This window comes from Chiloscyllium punctatum, chromosome 41, assembly GCF_047496795.1.
Source record: "Chiloscyllium punctatum isolate Juve2018m chromosome 41, sChiPun1.3, whole genome shotgun sequence".
In the NCBI taxonomy this organism is placed as follows: Eukaryota; Metazoa; Chordata; class Chondrichthyes; order Orectolobiformes; family Hemiscylliidae; genus Chiloscyllium; species Chiloscyllium punctatum.
This window is the reverse complement of record NC_092779.1, coordinates 42955132-42974762: the sequence shown is the minus strand read 5'-3', so window position 1 is coordinate 42974762 and position 19631 is coordinate 42955132. Positions and strand designations below refer to the sequence as shown.

The 19631-nt window shown below is 39.7% G+C and overlaps 1 protein-coding gene across 3 annotated transcripts in view; it reads left to right on the top strand.

Annotated features, from left to right (window-relative positions):
• Positions 1-19631, top strand: part of ranbp9 (RAN binding protein 9) — a 90680-nt gene that overhangs the window by 8922 nt on the left and 62127 nt on the right. For all 3 annotated transcript variants that reach the window (XM_072560789.1, XM_072560790.1, XM_072560791.1), the window contains one exon: positions 5665-5776. In XM_072560789.1, coding sequence (XP_072416890.1) covers positions 5665-5776 — 112 coding nt within the window. The remainder of the gene's footprint in view (positions 1-5664; positions 5777-19631) is intronic.

The window sequence follows — 19631 nt, the reverse complement described above, 5'->3', positions numbered from 1 at the left end:
TTGTAGATTTACTGAAGTAGAATTTTGTAATCATGGAGGAATGCAGGGTTTTGAATCGTTAAAGTTGATTTTTTTGAGAGATAGTCAACACTCAAGAATCTTAGAATGAATTTAGCAGAAAATAAGACCATTTGGCGCATTACCCACCTTGCCCTGCCTTTTCTATGTAACATTACAATTTTGTTTTTAATCTGCAGTCTATTACCAAACTTTCTTTATATCATTTCCCCATCATAGACTGTAAGAGTGAATTCCAGATCATAGCCTCACCCTGCTTGTCCTTGTCCAACCTCCTCCTGATCTTGAACAAATGTTCTCTCATCCTTCTCAAGAAGAATGATCTCCGCTTCACCCATTTGTATAACTGAAATCTGTCATCTCTGGAATCATTGCAGTGCATGTTTTCTACACACTATCCAGTGCCTTTACTTCTTTCCTAAAATGTGGTTCCCAGAATTTGACACACTAAACTCGTTGAGGTTAAACCAGAATTTTATAAATGTTCACCATAGCCTTGCTTTGTGCTTGTTCTCAATAAAACCCAGGATCCTTTTGTGCATTATTAATAACTTTCTTAACCATCTGACTGACTTGTCCACACATTCCTGCATGTTCCTCTTCACCTCTATTCCCTTTTAGAGTTGTACCCTTCACTTGGTTTTGCCATACATTTTGATTGAAACAAGGAATGAGTTCTAACTTAGGGTATGCCTGCATGTTCCAGCATATTCTGTGCTCTACAGATCTTTTCTTTACTTCCTAACAGTTTGTGACCCCTGCCCCCCCCCCCCCGAAAATTCCAATTCACTTGCTCCAGTTTTATTTTTCAAAAGAATCAGCATTTTGCTTTTCAGTCTGTTTTCTTTTACTTGGCCATCTTTGAATCCATGATCTCAATGTCTCTTTTACTTGAGGCTTCAACTTTGCTGACAAGACTTACGCAATACTTCAGCAAACACCATTTTGAAAGTCTGTGTACAGCGTATCAACTGCATTACCCTCATCAACCCTTTTTGTTATCTCATCAAAAATCTCAAATTAGGTGAATTCAATTGCCGTTTACAATTGTGCTGGATTTCCCTAATTATCCACATTTGTCTAAGTGTCTGCTAATTGTGTCCTAGTTGTCATTTGGAATAGCTTTCCCACCACTGAGATTAGACTGACCTGTATTGCAGCTATTGTCCTTGCACCCTGTTTTGAACAAGGCTGTTAGGTTTGCAATGTTTTAAACATTATTTTCACCATGAGTGAAATATCTTTTTAAATTGTATGAATTTATTAATATTAATTGCGTTGAGATTTGTTTATTTTCCCTCTCGTTATCACATCTTGAATTATTGCTGCTGGATGAATCCACTAGTTTGAAAAACCCTTAAATATTGGATTATAACTTTTACAGGTAGTAAGTTGCACTTGATGTGTAGCAAGGGACATTTGCAGAACATTGTTTTGTTGTTTAAATGTTATTGTTATTGTTAAAATGGGCAAGTAATTTTCATCATAAATTTTTGTAACAAGGAGACTCTAGGTTATCCCATCTAGACCTACACATTCCAAATAAACGATAGGGGTGCAAGGGAATTTTGGAATACAAATACGTCAGGTTAACAATGCTATTTTAAAAAAAATTCAAACTAAGCATTGGACTTTATTCTCAAGGGATGTGATTAAAAGGTAAGTAAGTTATGTCCAGCCTATACCTAGTCTTGGTTAAACCACACTAAAAGTAACTTATGCTGTTGTAGCTGAGATTTCTTCTCTTTAAAAATGGTATTTAAACCTAAAAAAGGTTAATTTTGCCTTAGTCCTACCAGACCATTGCGTGCTGACTCATTAGAGAGAGACTGGGTTAATTGAGGGTCATACTCCGATGAGGGGAGAGGTTAACATTGAGGGTACTTCGTGATAATCTCATTCAGTGCCTGAAGTGAACTGTATGTAGATGTCTTGGAAAGTGTGCAGAAAGCATTGCAAGGTATATGTGCAAGGGAAAGTATGATGACTTGGTTATTTTTGTCTGGGGGAGGGGGGATGTTGGTGCTGCTGGGGGGAAGAACAAGGCTGAAGGAGACCTAATAGAGATTTTAAAAATGATGAAAAGTGTTGATAGACAACAGCTTCTGATTTCACTGAAGGAACACAAAGGCTACAAATGTTAAAAAAAAAAGCCACCAAGAAATCCAAATAAAGAATTTAGGAGAAAATGTTTCCCTTTGGAATTGTGAGAATGTGAAATTTGCTACCATGGGGAGTCCCTGAAGTGAGCTGTATCAACGCATTTAAGGGAAAGTCAGACAGAAAATATTTATGAAAATTAAAGTTGCCATTGTCCTAATGGACCACAGGGCTTCTATCTTAATAGAACATGCCACACTGAGGAACTCCTGAGATGACTGACCTCCAAGATTAGATTAGATTCTCTACAGTGTGGAAACAGGCCCTTCAGCCCAACCAGTCCACACTGACCCTCCGAAGAGTAACCCACCCAGACCCATTTCCCCCTGACTAATGCACCTAAAACTATGGGCAATTTAGCATGGCCAATCCACCTGACTTGCACATCTTTGGATTGTGGGAGGAAACTGGAGCACCTGTCTTGTTGACTCTTGTTTTGCTGGAGCTCCTTAATGTCACACTTGGTTAAATATGGCCTTGATGTCAAGGACTGTCGCACTCTCAACTTTCCTGTGCTGTTCAACTCTTCTGACAATGTTTGAAATAAGGAGCTGAGTGGCCCTTGTGGAAATCAAACTGGGCATCAAAGTGGGTTATTGCTGAGCAAGTGCTATTTGATAGTGCTGTTGATGATCCCTTCCACCACTTTACTAATGATCAAGAGTAGACTGGGGCAGTAATTGGCTCAGTAAGATTTTATTTTACTTTTTGTGAGCAGGGCATACTGGGCAATTTACCACATTGTCAGAAAGATATCAGTGTTGTAGTATTATTGAAATGAAGCAGGAATAACCTAGCATTTATACAGTGGCTTGAGAGGAATTTCTCTCCTTTACATATCGTTGAAGGTGTTTCAAATTAGTTTAAAATATAAATGCACCATCCATTTATGGACAACCAGATCCAAAAACAAAATACAATTCAGTGAATGGTTAAATGATCTGATTTATGTTATGGGCATAGTTAAAGCAGCACTGTGGACCTGGGGTAGCTAAGAATTTCCACTTTTTTGAACGATGTCATTGGATCTCTTGTATAGATTTGGTCTTTTTAATGTTAGTTTCAACAATGCAGCACTCCTTCAGTATTTCCTGAACTTTAAACCTAAATGACATGCTCAGGATCATGAACTTGAATCCATATGTGGTCTTCTAATTTCAAGATGTAAACTTCCTGAATTGACCAAGACAGTATAAAATTGCTCATTGTGTAGAAAATTGCCTGATATTGCCCATTCAGTTAGAATTCCAGCTTTGACCTCTGTGGTCTTTGGCTGTTTGTTTGTTTCACCAAACACATTTTCAGCTACTTAACATAGTATTCATGTTATTTTTACGGATGCCTAAGATATTGTTTGCAGATGTTTTTAAAAGATTAACTGCCAACAACATTCGCTGTTGGTACCGAATAAAAATGGCCAATGTGCATAAGTATTTATCCAGATCAAAATATTTTCAATTTTGAGTTTATACCTTATTCACAAAGGTGCAAAACTGTTTCTATTGCTTAGCGGGATTGTTCATTAGACAATATAATATAGCTGAGAGGATTTGTGCAGCTGGAAATTTCTGATTTATATCGTAGCTCAACAATTCAAATCTAAGAACTTGTTCGTAAATTCTCAACATAGATTTTAAATTAACAAATGTAATATGCAAGAAATAGTCCTGCTCCCTTAAGTGGAGATGACCTTTGATTTTCAATTTCAATTTGCATTTAATTCAATCTTGATATTTTTATTTGTTTGGAGTTAGTTGATTTCAGTTGTCTTTAATCTGCATGACCACTTATAGTTGGGTTTAAAATAGTCCAGCTGGGGAAGTAACTGTATTCATTTGAAATATTTGTCTTATTCATATCAGCAATGGGTATCTATATTTCTCCACACTTTTTTGTGAAGTATTTAAGTAACCATAATAAATCTGCAGTTTACTGTTTGTAGATAATAAAGATAAAATATTGCTGTAAGTTTTTAAAAAAGGCAAAAAAAAGCTGAAAATCTGATCAAAAGAGCATGTTGGAAAAGCTCAACTGCTCTGGCAGCAGCTGGAGATAGAAACAGATAATGCTTCGAGTCTGGTGTGACTCTTAAGAATTGAAAGGTGTTGAAAAATAGATTTGTTTTTATACTTTTGACAGACAAAGGAGGAGTAAGATGCAGATGGTGTAGAGGCCCAGTGCAAAAGACAAAGGGGCTGTTAATAGTGGAGGAAGAAAATAAGAGAATTACAGAGGATGTCATATCAGGGGTGAAAGGGAGAGAATTGGTCCTTTCTCCTAAGTGCAGAGTAAATAAAATGCAAACATGGTTGTGGGGAGAGAAATTAAGAAAAATAGAACAGAAATAATGTGGTCACTTCCTGAAGTTATTGAATTCAATATTGGAGGCCTTAAGGCTGTACCTAAGTGGAAAATGAAGTATTGTTCTAGTGCTGTGCTTCGTTGGAACGCTGCATTAGGCCCAGGACAGAAATGTTAACAAGTAATTTATTGAAATAGTAAGCAACTGGGAGATTCCAGGTCATTCCTAGGTATGGAATGGAGGTGTACTGCAAACACAGTCAGCTTTGCTCTCATCAATGTAAAGGAGGCAGTGTTGTGAGCAGAGAATGCAGCAGACAAGATTGAAAGAAGGACAAGTGAAAAATGCTGCTTCAGCAGGAAGGTGTTTTAGAGGCTTGGACAGTGAGCAGGGAGAAGATGAATGGGCATGTGTTACACTTTCTGCAATTGTATAGAAAGGTGCAGTGGGACAATAAAGAAGCATTTGCAGTGATGGAGGTGTGCATCAGGGTGTCATGGTGAAATGCTATTGGGGGTGGGAGACATAAGTAAGATGTGTTTAGTGTCTTTTGCACCAGGCCCCTCTATATCTGCCATGTTGCTGCACCTTTGCCTCTGTCAGAAGCATAAAAAAGAACCTATTTTCCAACTCCTTTCAGCTCTGAAGAAGTCTCACTAGACCAAAGTAGTGACTGTTTTTCTCTTGACAGATGCTGCCAGACATGCTGAGTTTCTCCAGAATTTGCTGTTAGTTTTGAGATAATGGGTAACAGATTTTTAGAAACTGTAATTTAAAATTATAAATCTCTGGTTATAAAATAAAGGTAATAAATGAAGACAGGCAGTAAACTTCCATTGTTGACTGGTAATCTACCTTTGCTCAGCATTTTTGCCACAGGGCATTCATTAATTTTCTCCCCGTGGGAATTCCTATGCTACTGTGTTTTTAACTGCTGATTTCTAACTTCAAATTGGATTTAAATTATTTTTCTAGGTGGCTTTTTGAGTCTTGATTTGAGTTTATTTTTCCATAATTAGGCTGAAGGAAGTGAAGCATTAAATAAAGGACAATTACCTGTAATATGTGATTTCCTTGTAGATTTCCATTGTTTTTAATTTGTGCTGAATAATGAGCTTTCTCTGTATCTTCCAATTTTAAGCAATGTTGCAGGCTTAATTTTCATCTAAATTTTGTACCTTCAGGTCATGGTAAAACACCAAAAGATGCGGCTTCAGTTCGAGCAATGTATCCTATACCTGCTGCTTGTGGAATTTATTACTTTGAGGTGAAGATAGTCAGTAAAGGACGAGATGGGTAAGTGTGAACAAACTACTGTGCTTTGTTTCTGTCATTACTGAAATTCTGCTTATGACATTTATTTAAACTATTTAAAAAATGTAGTGTTTCAGAAAGCTAAATGCTAAGATTAATTTTTGGGGACATTTATTATTTAAAGGTGTCATTTTTGTGTGAACGCAATGTGCTTACCTTTGGCAAGCCAGCAACAGCTGCCAATTCTCAGAAGAACCTGCTTCTACATGGCATCCTAAGTGCATCCATTGTATTACTACTACAGTATAGTAACTTGTTGTGGAGGCAGATGTTCCAAGCATTGTATCAACAGCAAGAACCCACAAATGATAAATGAAAAAATAAAGTCAATCTATTTCTAGTAATATTAAGAGAGAAAGGTTAAGATGCACAAGGAGAGTTCCCTGCTCCTTTTTGAAAAGTGTTCTGTGATCTTTAAAATTTATTTGTTAGACCCTGGATTTATCATCTCTCTCAAATAATAAGTATGATCATTGTGTTATTGAAGTATGACACTTAAGTTTGTTCCTGGAAAATGTCCTTCTGCCTCATGAGTCACTTTAGAACTATATTTTCCTATTCTTAATTGTCTGGTGTCTAGTCTCCAATCCTGATAGTACTACTATCAATCTATTTCACTACTCCCTCATCTCTATTTTGATGTCCCTCTTCCAGCTGTTTCCGTTATGGTCCCCACCTTCCTGATGAAGGGCTTTTGCCTGAAACATCAATTCTCTTGCTCCTTGGATGCTGCCTGACCTGCTGTGCTTTTTCAGCACCACGCACTCGACCATACAACATCACTTCCCAGTTCATTGGGTCCAGCACCACTCTAATCTTGACTCTGATCTCCAGCATCTACAGTACTCACTTTCACCTAGTAGATGTGGGTACGTCTGATTCAAACTGGTTTTGATGCTTTGCATCAAAGACTCCAATCTCACTCGCCTCTGCTATAAACCACCTGCTATTCATGATCATCTTTAATGAGTGAAGATAATTTCACCTTCTTTTCTCTACTACCAGCTATCTCCTTTGCCCCTCACGTAGCTTCATGAAGCCTTCAACACCTAAGCCCAGATATTTATATGGAATTGGGTAAGGGACAAGTGAGAAAGGAAGTAGCAGAAAAATCTGACAAAGCTGAGGGTGCAACAGGCCTCAAACGTTTTGGTGGGTGTGCTTTCTGGGCCGCAACTAGCTACATGAAAAGCCTCCCTGTGGGTGATAGGAAACACAATGACAGGAGGCTGCTGTTCAGTGACCTTGCTCGAGGTGGGTGGCTGCAGATGAGGAGAGAAGATATCAGTTGGTGCTGGGTTGGCAATAGCTAGAGTTCAGGGCTGGAAGAATTTAAGGCTCTTCTGTGGCTTGATGAGTGTAGACTTCTCTTTCTGGCCCACAACTCAGGCTGAAAGAGTCACGTACCTGGGGGTGGAGAGCAAAGGTTGCTCATTTCACTTGCTAGTTTCTTGACTGCTGGGAAAAATGTGCAGCAGAAACATGTTTTGAATTGAGCCCCCATGCGAACTATGGAATCCCAATTTACATGTTAACTAAGCATCCTGCCTATCCCTGGGCATTTTGATATCAGTCACCAAAGCAGGTCAGGGTCATGTACATGTTTTCTTTTAAAACAGCTCCTGATCATCACAGGCGGAGTGAATGTCAAGATCCTGGTTCTTACTCTGCAACATCCTGCTTAGGTCATTTGGCCCATCAAGTCTGCTCCGCCATTAACTCATGGCTGATATGTTTATCAACTCCATTCTCCTATCTTCTCCCACAATCCTTAATCCCCTTACAAATCAAGAACCTATCTGTCTTAAATATACTCAATGACTTGGCCTCCACAGCACCTTCTGCAACAATGAGTTTCACTGATCAACCTGCCTCTGGCTGAAGAAATTCCTCCACATCTCAGTTCTAAAGGGGTCATCCTCTCACTATGAAGCTGTGATCTCGGATCTAGTCTCTCTAGCTAGTGGAAACCTCATCTCCACATCCACTCTAATCAGGTCTCTCTCTCCTCTTTTTTTTTCCCCCCCCCCACCAAAATCCTTCTAAACTCCAAGTGCAGACCAAGTCCTCAACTGCTTCTCATGATGCAAGCCTTTTATCCCTGGGATCATTCTTGCAAACCTCCTCTGGACTCTTTCCATTGCCAACACATCCTTAATAATGGAGCTCATAACTGCTCACAATATTATAAATCACTTGAGCCTTATACAATCTCAGTAGTACATCACTAGTCTTGTATTCTAACCCTCTTGAAATAAATGCTAACATTGTATTTGCCTTCCTAACTGCCAACTGAAACTGCATGTTAACCTTAAAGTCTGAACTAGGGCTCCTAAGTCCCTTTGTGCTTCAGATTTCTGACGTCTTTGCTTCTTTAGAAAAATTTCCATGTCTCTAATTTTCCCTCCATAGTGTATAACTTCACCCTTTCCCACATTGGATTCAGTCGTTGTCCACTCTCCTAGCCTGTCCAAGTCCTTTTGCAGCTTCCCTGCTTTCTCAACACTACCTGTCTCTCCACACATCTTTGTGTCCTCTATAAACCTAGCAACAATGCCATCAGTTTCTTCATCCAGATTGTTACTGTACAATGTAAATAAATGTGGTCCCATCATGGACCCCTGTGGAACTTCAGTCGTCACTGGCTGCCATCCTGAAAAAGACACCTTTTATCCCCACCTTCTGCCTTCTGTGCAATATGCCAATCTTCTATCCAAGCCAGTACCATGCCCCAATACCATGGACTCTTGTCCTGTTTAGCAGCCTCCTGTGTAGCATCTTGTCAAATGCTTTGTGGAAATTGACATAGATCACATCCACTTACTCTCCCTTGTCTAACTTTCTCATTACTACCTCAAAGAATTCTAACAAATTTTTTAGGCATGACCATCCCGTGATGAAATCATGCTGACTCTGCCCTATTTCACCACTCGCTTCCAAATATTCCACCATCTCATCCTTAAAGCGGGCTCTCAACTTCTTGGCAACGACAGAGGTCAGGCTAGTCAGCCTGTAGTTTGCTGTCTGTTGCCGCCAACCTTCCCTTAAACAGGGATGTTCCATTAGCCATTTTCATAAAATCAGAGAATCTTCAAATCCTTATGGTGTGGAAGCAGGCCATTCTGCCCATTGATTCCACACTGCCCCTCTGAAGAGTGTTCCACTCAGACCCACCCCCTACCCTGTCTCTATAACCCTGCATTTCACATGGCTAATCCACCCAATCTACAGATCCATTGACGCTCTAAGAAATTTGGGTGGTTCAGTGGTTAGCACTGCTGCCTTACAGTGCCAGGAACCCAGGTTCGATTCCAGCCTCTGGCGACTGTGTGGAGTTTGCACATTCTCCCTGTGTCTGCATGGGTTTACTCTGGGTTTCAAATTAGGTGAATTGGCAGTGCCAAATTGACCATAGTGTTCGGGGGTGTGTAGGTTAGGTGCATTAGTCAGAGATAAATGTAGAGCAATGGGGAATGGGTTTGGGTGTGATACTCTTTGGAGGGTCAGTGTGGACTGTAGGGATTCTGTGAATCTATGAATCAGATTTACCATGGCCAACCCTAAATTGCATGTCTTGGACTCTGATGCAATTGGAGTACCTGGGTGAAACCCATGCAGAGACTGGGAGAATGTGTCAACTCCACACAGTCATGCAAGGATGGAATTCTGCCCGGGGAGGCAGCAGTACTATGTGGCTCTGATCTCTGGGACTCTCCTTGACACCAGTTATTCATGAAGGATCACCACTAATGCCTCCACAATCTCCTTAACTCCTTTTAGAACTTTGGTGTGTAGTCCATCTGGTCAACGTGATTTATCCACCTTTAGATGTTTTCAAATTTCCCAGTGACTGTGCTGCTGGTGTCTTCCACTCTGAAAACTGTTGCAAAATACCTATTTAGTTCCTCTGTTATTTCTCTGTTCCCCATTACTACTTCTACAGCCTCATTTTCCAGTGGTCCAATGTTCACTCTTGCCTCTACCTTACCTTTTTAAATTTTTTTAATAAAGTTTTTTTTTATATTACTGCTAGCTTACTCTCATGTTTCACCTCCTTGCTCCTTACAGCATTTTTAGTTGTCCTCTGGCTAGTTTTCACCAAATTTACATTTTTTCTTTTCTTTTGCTTTTATGCTGTCCCTGACATCACTTGACAGCCATAGTTGCCTCGCCCTCCTCTTTGTGTATTCTTCATACCCTTTCTATCCTTGAGATTTGGGTGTCACTGGCAAGGCCAGTGGTTGCTGTCCACCCTTAATTACCCTTTAATATGATGGTGAATGCTCACTTTGATTATAATCTGTGGTGTAAGTACGCCCCTGGTACTGTTTGGAAGGGAGTTTCAGAATTTCAACCCAGTGATAAAGAACGGTGCCAAGTCAAGAAGATATCTGGCTTGGAAGAAGGCCTGAAGGGGGTCCATCTTGCCACTTACTACTGCCCCAGTTCTATAGTCAGTGGAGACCTTGGGTTTGGTTTATGTTGTCCAAAGAACATTGATGAATCATGCAGTGCATCATGTAGATCCAGCGCATCACTGCCACTGTGCTTTGATGATGGAAAATAATACTTGAGGATGTAGATGGCTATTAAGTGGGCTGCTTTGCTTTGGGTGGTTTTGAGTTTCTTGAGTGTTTTTCAAGCTGCACTCATTCAGGCCAAATGGTGAGTATTCCATTATGTTCCTGACTTGCGCCTTGCAGATTGTTGGACAGGCTTTCGGAAGTCAGGAAGCGAGTTATCACAGAATTCCCAGCCCCTCATTTTAAAGTTGGAGCTGTGTTTCCTTCCTAAACGACAATAGTCCTGCAGTTTAGGGAAACCTGCATTGAATAGCCTACTCCTGTTTCCATGTTCGACATTATAATTTTGACCTCCACCACTCAGGTTTAAATGTTGCTCTGTAGGCTCTAAATGCAAACAAATTAATTTAATTTTTATTCAACTTGAAAAATAATTTTTGCATCAAGTAAAACTCTTTAAACATTGTGTTAATTACCAAAGTGTTAATTACCGAAAAAGTTCAGTGAAATTTAATTGCTGATTTTTATGAAGTACAGTATCTGGAGAATTTAAATACCAGGCTAGAATCCCAATAATAAGATTGATTTTTTAAAAAATCAATGTTCAGTGTGTTTCACTGATTTTGGCTTCCCCATTTAAAAAAAAGAAAGAAAAAGAGACCATCCTTAGTATGTCTAAACACCAAGGTTGGAAAATGTAAGAAAATAGGATCACAACACAAATAGGGGTGGGAATAGGTTATTCATTTCTTTAAACCCACGCTGCCAATCAATTCATGGCTGGTCTTCTACTTCAGCACCATTTTACTGCAGTATTCCTGTATATCTTAATGCTTTTAATATCTAAATATCTGGATATATATCAATCTTGACTTGAATGTGTGCAATGACTGAGCCTATACAGCCCGCTGGGATAGAAAATCCTAAAGAGTTCCCACCAACTAAATGGGGAGATTGCTCCTCATCCGAGCCCTAAATGGTCTGCCCTTATTCTGAGATTCTGTCCCTTGTTGTAGATCCCCTCCCTCCACCACCACAAAATCAAGAGAAACTGCTTTCTTGCGTCTAACTTGTAGATCCTCTTTGCAAGTTTGATTGAGAACACTTCTTATTCTTCTAAACTGCAGAGAATATACGTCGAGTCTAAATAACCATTCCCTCCATTATCAGCAACTAGTTTGGCGAACCTTCCTTGTGCTTTGTATGTGGCAAATGTATTCTTCGTTTTTTAAGAAATTAAAAATGGCTCACAAATATGATTTCACCAAGAGTCTGTGTATTGCGGTAAGATTTCCTTATTGGTATACTCAAATCATCCAGTATTAAAGATCAACATACCATTTGCCATCTTAACTATTTATTGCATTTGCATGTTGTTTTGTGACTCATGAAAGACAGTTAAGTGTCTTTGAAGTTCAATGCTTCCCAGTCTCTCTCCCCCCCGCCCTCCCCCCCCCCAAACTTAAAGAAATTTCTATTCCACTATAGTGGAAACCTCTCATTTCTCCTCATTTGTAACACGTCTGTCATTTTTCTTGCCCAGTGATTTGGTCTCTCCAAGTCCCCTTGAATTGTCTTTGCATTTGATTAGGTTAGATTCCCTACAGTATGTAAACAGGCTATTTGGCCCAACAAGTCCACACTGACCCTCTGAAGAGTAACCCACCCAGATCCATTCCCCTACCCTGACTAATGCACTTTAGGCATTTTAGCATGGCCAGTTCACCTGGCCTGCACATCTTTGGATTATGGGAGGAAACCGGAGCACCCAGAGGAAACCCACACAGAGTCGCCTGAGTTGGGAATCTAACCCGGGTGCCTGGTGCTGTGAGGCAGCAGTGCTAACCACTAGGCCACCATGCCGCCCATAGCACATTCTCTCATAACTTGCACTCTTGCCTAGTTTTCCATCATCAGCACACTTGTAAATGTTACTTCTGTCCCAAAGTCCAAATTGTTGATATAGATTGTGAATAATTAAGGCCCAAGCACTGTTCCTTGCCATATCCAACTATTTTCAGCTTGTCACCCTGTGAATGACAAATACATATTTCGTACTCCCACAACCGCTTGTGTGGGACTTAATCAAAAGCGGTCTGAAAATCTAAATATACCACATCCAAATACATGCCAAGTCATAACTTGCTATTCAAATAAAAGAAGTGACAAATGTCTTAAATATATGCTCCCTTATGTCCCTGTGATCATTCTACCACTAGAAGCATTTTTTTCTTTATTTTCTCTATTGAAGCTATTCATGATTTTAAACACCACCTTCTTTGTTCTTTGGAAAACTACAATTCCAGCTTTACTGTCTTCACACAATTCCATTCCCTCATTTCTGGTACCATTCTAGAAAATCTCTTCTGTACCTTCTCCCAAGCTTTGACATCTTCTGATATAATAGTTCACATGAGGCCCAATCAGTGTAGGGTAAAGTTTTATGTTTTCTTTTCCTTCTTGATTCTCTCTTGGAAAAAAAATCCTCATTTCAGTTTTAAATGGGCAATCCCTTATCTTTAAACAGTGACCCCTAGTTCTATATTCTCTGACCAGCCAGAATATCCTTTCCACATCCGTTCTGTCAAATTTCTTCAGAATTGTCTATTTCAATCAAGTCACTTCTTATTGTTCTAAACTCCATGGTACAGAAACCTAACCTCTTTGGCCTATCCTTCATAAGGCAATTCACTCATTCCAAGTATTAGTCTCATAAGCCTTCTCTGAGCTACTGCCAATGCATTGATGTCCTTAACTAAAGAGACTAATATGGTACTACAGATTGGTCTCACCAGTGCCTTGGATAAGTGAAGCATAACATCCTACTTCTGTAATCACTCCCCTTTGTGATAAATGTTAGCATTGTCTTAGCTGTCCTTGTCATACTTGCATATTTGGAGGTTCATACATGAAAGCATCCAGATCCCTCTGCATCTCAGCGCTCTGTCTACCTGTTGCGAAGTTGAGTAGAGTATTTCTGGATTGGAAGATTGTTAGAATTTGATGCTGTAAAATAATAGGAGGGGGATGATTGCGTAATACCTTTTTAAAAGGTGTGTTTTTTTTCCTATGCTTAGTGATTTGGAAAGGAGTTTCTGTGGGCAGCAGCTTGTCAGTTGAAGCTGCTCGAATTGAAACATTTATATCAAAAGGCTGTACCGTTAGCAGGCAAAGCAGCAGTTTTGCCAAGGCAACAAATTTTTAAATTTAGCCAATTAATTTAAACCAGGCACTTGGACACTAAGGACCAGTTTAAATTTAAATGAGATGGTTTTGACAACCTCGAACCAATCCAATTATAAAGAAATTAATACGTCATCAAGAGTATAAAAGAAGAGGGCATTTGAAAATCGGCAGAGAGGAAACTGCCATCTGAAGAGATTAGAGTAACCATCACCTGACTAAAAGTATGCCGCCACTCATAGCTAATATTCCTGACACCAGAATTCAGTGGAGAGAGGTGTTCCTGATACAAGAAAGCGTTTGTTAAAGAAGATCAGCGGCGAGGGTGCAGAGCATTCCGGAAGATGTACCTTGGCTGTAATTTGAAGAGACTAAGTTCTAATTTTTTTTATTATATTTAATGGAACAGCAAACTATTAGAATTTTGATTTATTGAGGAATAGTTAATAGTTAGAGGGAAATTGTTCAGTTTCTTTGTGGTTCTGTTCATTTGTTCACTGTTGGAATTAGGTAAATAAATTGTTACTTATTGATTATAGAGTGAGTGAATGGATTTCATTTAATTTAACCACTCCTTTCGAAGAGATTTGGGGGGTGGTGAGAGGTAGGATTTATCAGTTGTGATACTACAACTAACATTGATTGGGACAAGCCTCTCTGGGTGTTTTGGTTTTAGTTGTCTGTTTGGTGTGGGGGGTGGGGGGGGGGGGGGGGGGGGGGTGGTGGTGTGGGGTGGTGTCAATCTTCGCTTCATAACATACCGAAATGGACAGTTTCATGTTTTCTGACATTTGTATTCTATTTCCCATATTGTATTCCGTATCCCTCTAAACCCTTCCTATTCATATACCCATCCAGATGCCGAAATAAATTTTGTATTTGTACCAGCCGCCTCCACTTCCTCTGGCAGCACATTCCATACACTCACCACCCCCTATGTGAAAAAGCTGCACCTTAGGTCCCTTTTAAATCTTTCTCATGATTTTATAAACCTCTCTCAGTCTCTAATGATCTAGGGAAAGTAGCCCCAGCCTATTCAGCAACTCCCCATCGCTCCAAGCCTAGCAACATGTTTGTAAATCTTTTCTGAATCCTTTCAAGTTTAACAACAACTTTCTAATAGCAGGGAGGCCAGATTGCATGCAGTATTCCAAAAGTGGCCTAACCAAGGTACTGTACAGCCTCAACTTGACTTCCCAACTCGTATAGTTAATACACTGACCAAGAAAAGCAAGCATACCAAACGCTTTCTTCACTATCCTGTCTACGTGGGACTCGATTTTCAAGGAACTATGAACCTGCACTCCAATGTCTCTTTGTTCTGCAACACTCCGGAGTCCTGCCCTGATTTACCTTTCCAAAATGCAGCCCCCTCGCATTTATCTAAATTAAACTCCATATCTTTCACTCCTTGGCTCATGGCCCATCTGATCAAGATCCTGTTGTATGCTGAATTTCTATGCTGTCCACTGCACCTCCAGTTTTGCTATCATCTGAAAACTTACTAACTAGACCTCCTATACTCTCATCCAAATCATTTATATAAATGATTAAAAGCAGTGGACCCAGCACCAATCCCTGTGGCACAGCACTGGTCACAGGCTTCCAGTCTGAAAAGCAACCCTCTGCTACTACCTTTTCTATCTATTACCTTTGAGCCAGTTCTGTATCCAGATGGCTTGTTCTCCCTGTATTCCGTGTGATCTAACCTTGCTAACCAGTCTGCCATGGGGAACCTTATTGAACACCTTACTAAGGTCCACATAGATCACATCCAACACTCTTGTCAATTCTGTTCATTGCTGCTTTGAAAATCTCAATTAAATTAGTGAGAAGTGATTTCCCACACACTAAGTCATATTGGCGGTCCCTAATCAGCAATTGCCTTTCCAAATATATGTAAATCCTATCCTTCAGGATTCCATCTGATAACTTGCTTACCACTGATGTCAGGCTCACCTGTCTATAGTTCCCTGGCTTTTCTTTACCATGTTTTTAAAATAGTGGCACCACGTTACTCAACCTCCAGTCTTCCGGAACCTCAGCTGTGGCTATCGATGATTCAAATATCTCAGCAAGGGGCCCATCAATCACATCCCTAGTTTCCCACAGAATTCTAGGGTGCACCTGATCAGATCCCAGGGATTTATCCACCTTTGTGTTTTAAGATGTCCAGCACCACCACCTCTAATATGGACATTTTTCAGGATGTCATTATTTGTTTCCCCACGTTCTCTATCTTCCATATCTTTCTCCACAGTAAGCACTGATGCTGAATACTCATTTAGTATCTCGCCTGTCTCCTGCAGCTCCACACATAGATAGCCTTGCTGATCTTTGAGGGGTCCTGTTCTCTCCTTTTGTTACTCTTTTGTCCTTAATGTATTTGTAGAATCTCTTTTGGATTTTCCTTAACCCTATTTGCCAAAGCTATCTCATGGCCCCTTTTTGCCCTCCTGATTTCCCTTTTAAATATGTTCTTACTTTATGCTCTTCGAGGGATTAACTCTATCCCTGCTGTCTATACCTGACATATGCTTCCTTGTTATTCTTGACCAAAACCTCAATTTCTCTAGCCATTTAGCAGTCTCTTCTTGAAGGAATTTTGATAACTTCATGAAGCATGATTTTCTTTTTACAAAATCATGTTGACTTTGCCAGATTGCCATGAATTTATCACAATAGCTTGCTATAATGTCATTGACAATAGCTTTTAACACTTTTTCTGTATTAAGTAAAGACCTATGGTTTCCTGCTTTGTCTCCCTCTATTTTTGAATCACATTAATTACTTTCCAATTTGATGGAACTCTTCATGAATCTACAGAATTTTAGAAAATTGGGAAAAAAAGCACATCAACTCTCTTACTAGTCACTACTTAAAATCCTCCCATATCCTTAATTTCCATTATTAATTCTTTGCAACTACACTTCATAGGACCAGTGCTCTGTCTCTTTTTTTTTTGCTTTTTAAATATGTATAACAACTTTTCTGTCTCTCTTTATTTCTTAACTTTTTTGCATACTCTACTTTTCACTCTTTATTAAGCTTTTAGTAACGCTTTGCTTATGTTTATATTCTGACCTGCCATCCATCTTAGCACAGTTATATAATTTTTCTTTAAGTTTGACACTAACTTTTTTAGTTAGCCACATGTGATGGGTCATCCTCTTGGAATTTTTCTTTCGTCTTTGAATACCTCTATTTTGAAATATTCCTTTAAATGTCTACAGTTTCATCTTTTTTGATGTATCCTTTGCCTAATTTGCCAGTTTAGTTCAGCAAATTCTGCTTTCATGCTATTTATAATTGCACGTATTTAAGTTTAGAATAGTAGTCTTGGATCCAGTCCCCCCTCCCTTAAACTTCACTGAGGTCATTAATGCTATCTCATTGTACAATGTTAAAAAACTCACATCTGGCTGTAGTCCAGTAGGTTATTGGAAGTACTAGCTTTTGGAGTGCTGCTCCTTCGTCAAGTAGCTAGTGGGGCGGATCGTAACACACAATTTATAGCATAAGATCACACTATAAATTCTGTGTCTTATAACCTTGCCCCACTAGCTACCTGACAATGGAGCAGTGCTCCAAGAGCTAGTACTTCCAAATAAACCTGTTGGACTTACAGCCTGGTGTTGCGATTTTTAACTTTGTCCACCCCAGTCCAACACTGGCACCTCCTCATCATTGGACAATGCCAAGTCTAATATAACCTGTTCTCTGGACCAAGGTGTATTCTTCTAAGAATCTAATTTTGGAACATTAGAACCAATGCATTAATTACCTCACTATCCACTTCATGTCAGATTGGAGGATGAAGTGGATCAGGACCCTGGGACTTGTCAGTCCGCAGCTCCAGTGGTATCATTGGTTGCAATTTTCTTTCATTTCTTCTTCCTTTCAAGTTCCTGAATTACAGCTGTATTTGGGATCTTTCTTCTAAATTTCACAGCAAAGATCAATGCAAAGTACATGTTCAATTCACCATCGTCTCCTTATTTTCTATCATTTGTTCCCTAGACTCACTTTCTGTAGGACTGATGTTTACTTTGTTAACACATAGCATTTCTATAGATATTTAGAAAGGATTACTATCTCTTTACATATCTTTGGCTATCTTTCTCCATGTGGGATTACGGTCTTTGCAAATTTCCCCATGACTGACATAAAGCTGACCAACCTGTAGTTGCTGATGTTGTCTTCTCTGTTCTAATCAGATGTAATATTTGTAGTCCTCAGGCATTATTTCCAACTTTTTCAGTACCTCCTTGTTTTTATCCTGTCCAATTTCTCCATTACCACTTTTTTCCTGTTCCAATTGAAAAGATGTTAAAATATTCATTCTAGTACAGCAACCATGTTTTGTCTCCACAAGTAGACCTTTTTGGGGCCCAGTTGGTTTGGCTTTTTCACAATTTTTTTTTACAAAAATTGTTTTTAAAAAGACTGCTGTGTTCCCTATGAAAGCTGCCAATCTATACTCATTCTCCCAGCTCCTCATTCCCTATTAGATCTCCTCTGGTACTTTTTCTATTTTCACCTAGATTCCCTGAAGTATTATGCACCTTATTTATCATAAGCTTTCATTTTCTGTCTTATTTTAATCTATTTTGTCATGGGGGCTCTGGTTTTGGATCCCATCCAACAATTATTCCTATGTTGGACCTGCTCTTTAATTGGAATTCAACACAGCCTCAATCCTTTTTCTATGTCTTCTATTCCCACGTGAGCCATAACATATTGTTGTCCCTCTTGTTTATTTCCCTTTAAACCCCTTCCATAGTGTCATGTACGAGGAAGGCATGAAAATTACTTTACAAAAACATCCTCAATTTTCTGATTGCTGAATCTTCTATGACCACTGCATTTCTGTACTTGGTGTGCTGTCTGTGCATTTCTTCACCTCCCACATTACTGTTAGGTGCTGTCGACCTCCTATAAGGTCTCCTCCTAGAGGATTTCTTTTAGTGCCTGCTTTTTCCTGCCAGCCATGAGGCCACCTAGTTCCTATCCTCCTGAATCTTCTGTCGTGAGGACTGACCACCTCCTGGAAGAAACCTGAGCAATTTTCATCTTTCTGTTTGCTCCATAGTGACTCTGGCTGTTTGTCAGTTCAATCCTGAGCAACAGCAAACACTTGCTGCACGTTTTTTTTTCCCAGGGCACACAAATCACCTTTGTGTTATTTCTCCCAATTGCTACTATTTTTCTAGTCACTCACCTGATCACTTACTAATGCATCCCTATGCTTAGAATAGGGCTCAACACCCATACTGTAGAATCTTGATAACCACAGCATAGATGGTTCTGGTTTTCCATTAATTAATTTAATTATTTATTTTTTATTCAATTGCGATATGGGTGTGCTGGCTGAACCAGCATTTATTGCTATCCCTAGTTGCCCTTGAAGTGGGTGGTGAACTGCCTTCTGGAACTGTTGCAGTCCATGTACTGTAGGTAAACACTCAATGCCATGAGAAAGAGTTCTAGGATTTTGATAGCGACCTGAAGGAACAGCAATAAATTTCCAAGTCAGGGTGGTGACTGCCTGAGAACGGAACTTGCAGGTGGTGGTGTTCCTAATTATCATTTTCTTTGAATGCTCACGATTTGAAGTCCAGAGGTGAGGTGAAAGTGACATTAAGGCTACGTTTGACTGAGTGTGGCATGAAGGAGTGTTAGCAAAACTGGAGCCAGTGAGAACTGGGAGGAAAGTTGTTTGCTGGTTGAGTCATACCTGGCATAAAGAAAGGTGTTAATGATTGTTGAAAGTCAGTCATCTCTGCTCCACAGCATCTCTGCAGGCAATTCTCAGGGTAGCGTCCTAGGCCCAAACATCTTCAGCTGCTTCATCAATGACTTTCATTCCATAATGCTAGAAGTGGGAATGTTTGCTGATTCTTGATCAGTAGCTTTCGCAAATTCTCAGATACAGAAGCAGATGATGTCCAAAGGCAGCAATATCTGGATAGTATCCAGGTTCGGGCTAACAAGTGGCAAGTATTATTTGCGCCACACTAGAGAATCTAACCTCTTGACGTTGAATGGTGCAACCATTACTGAATTGCAATTGAGATTTATCACTGGACAAATGCTGGCAAATGGGACTAGATTAATTTAGGGTATCTGGT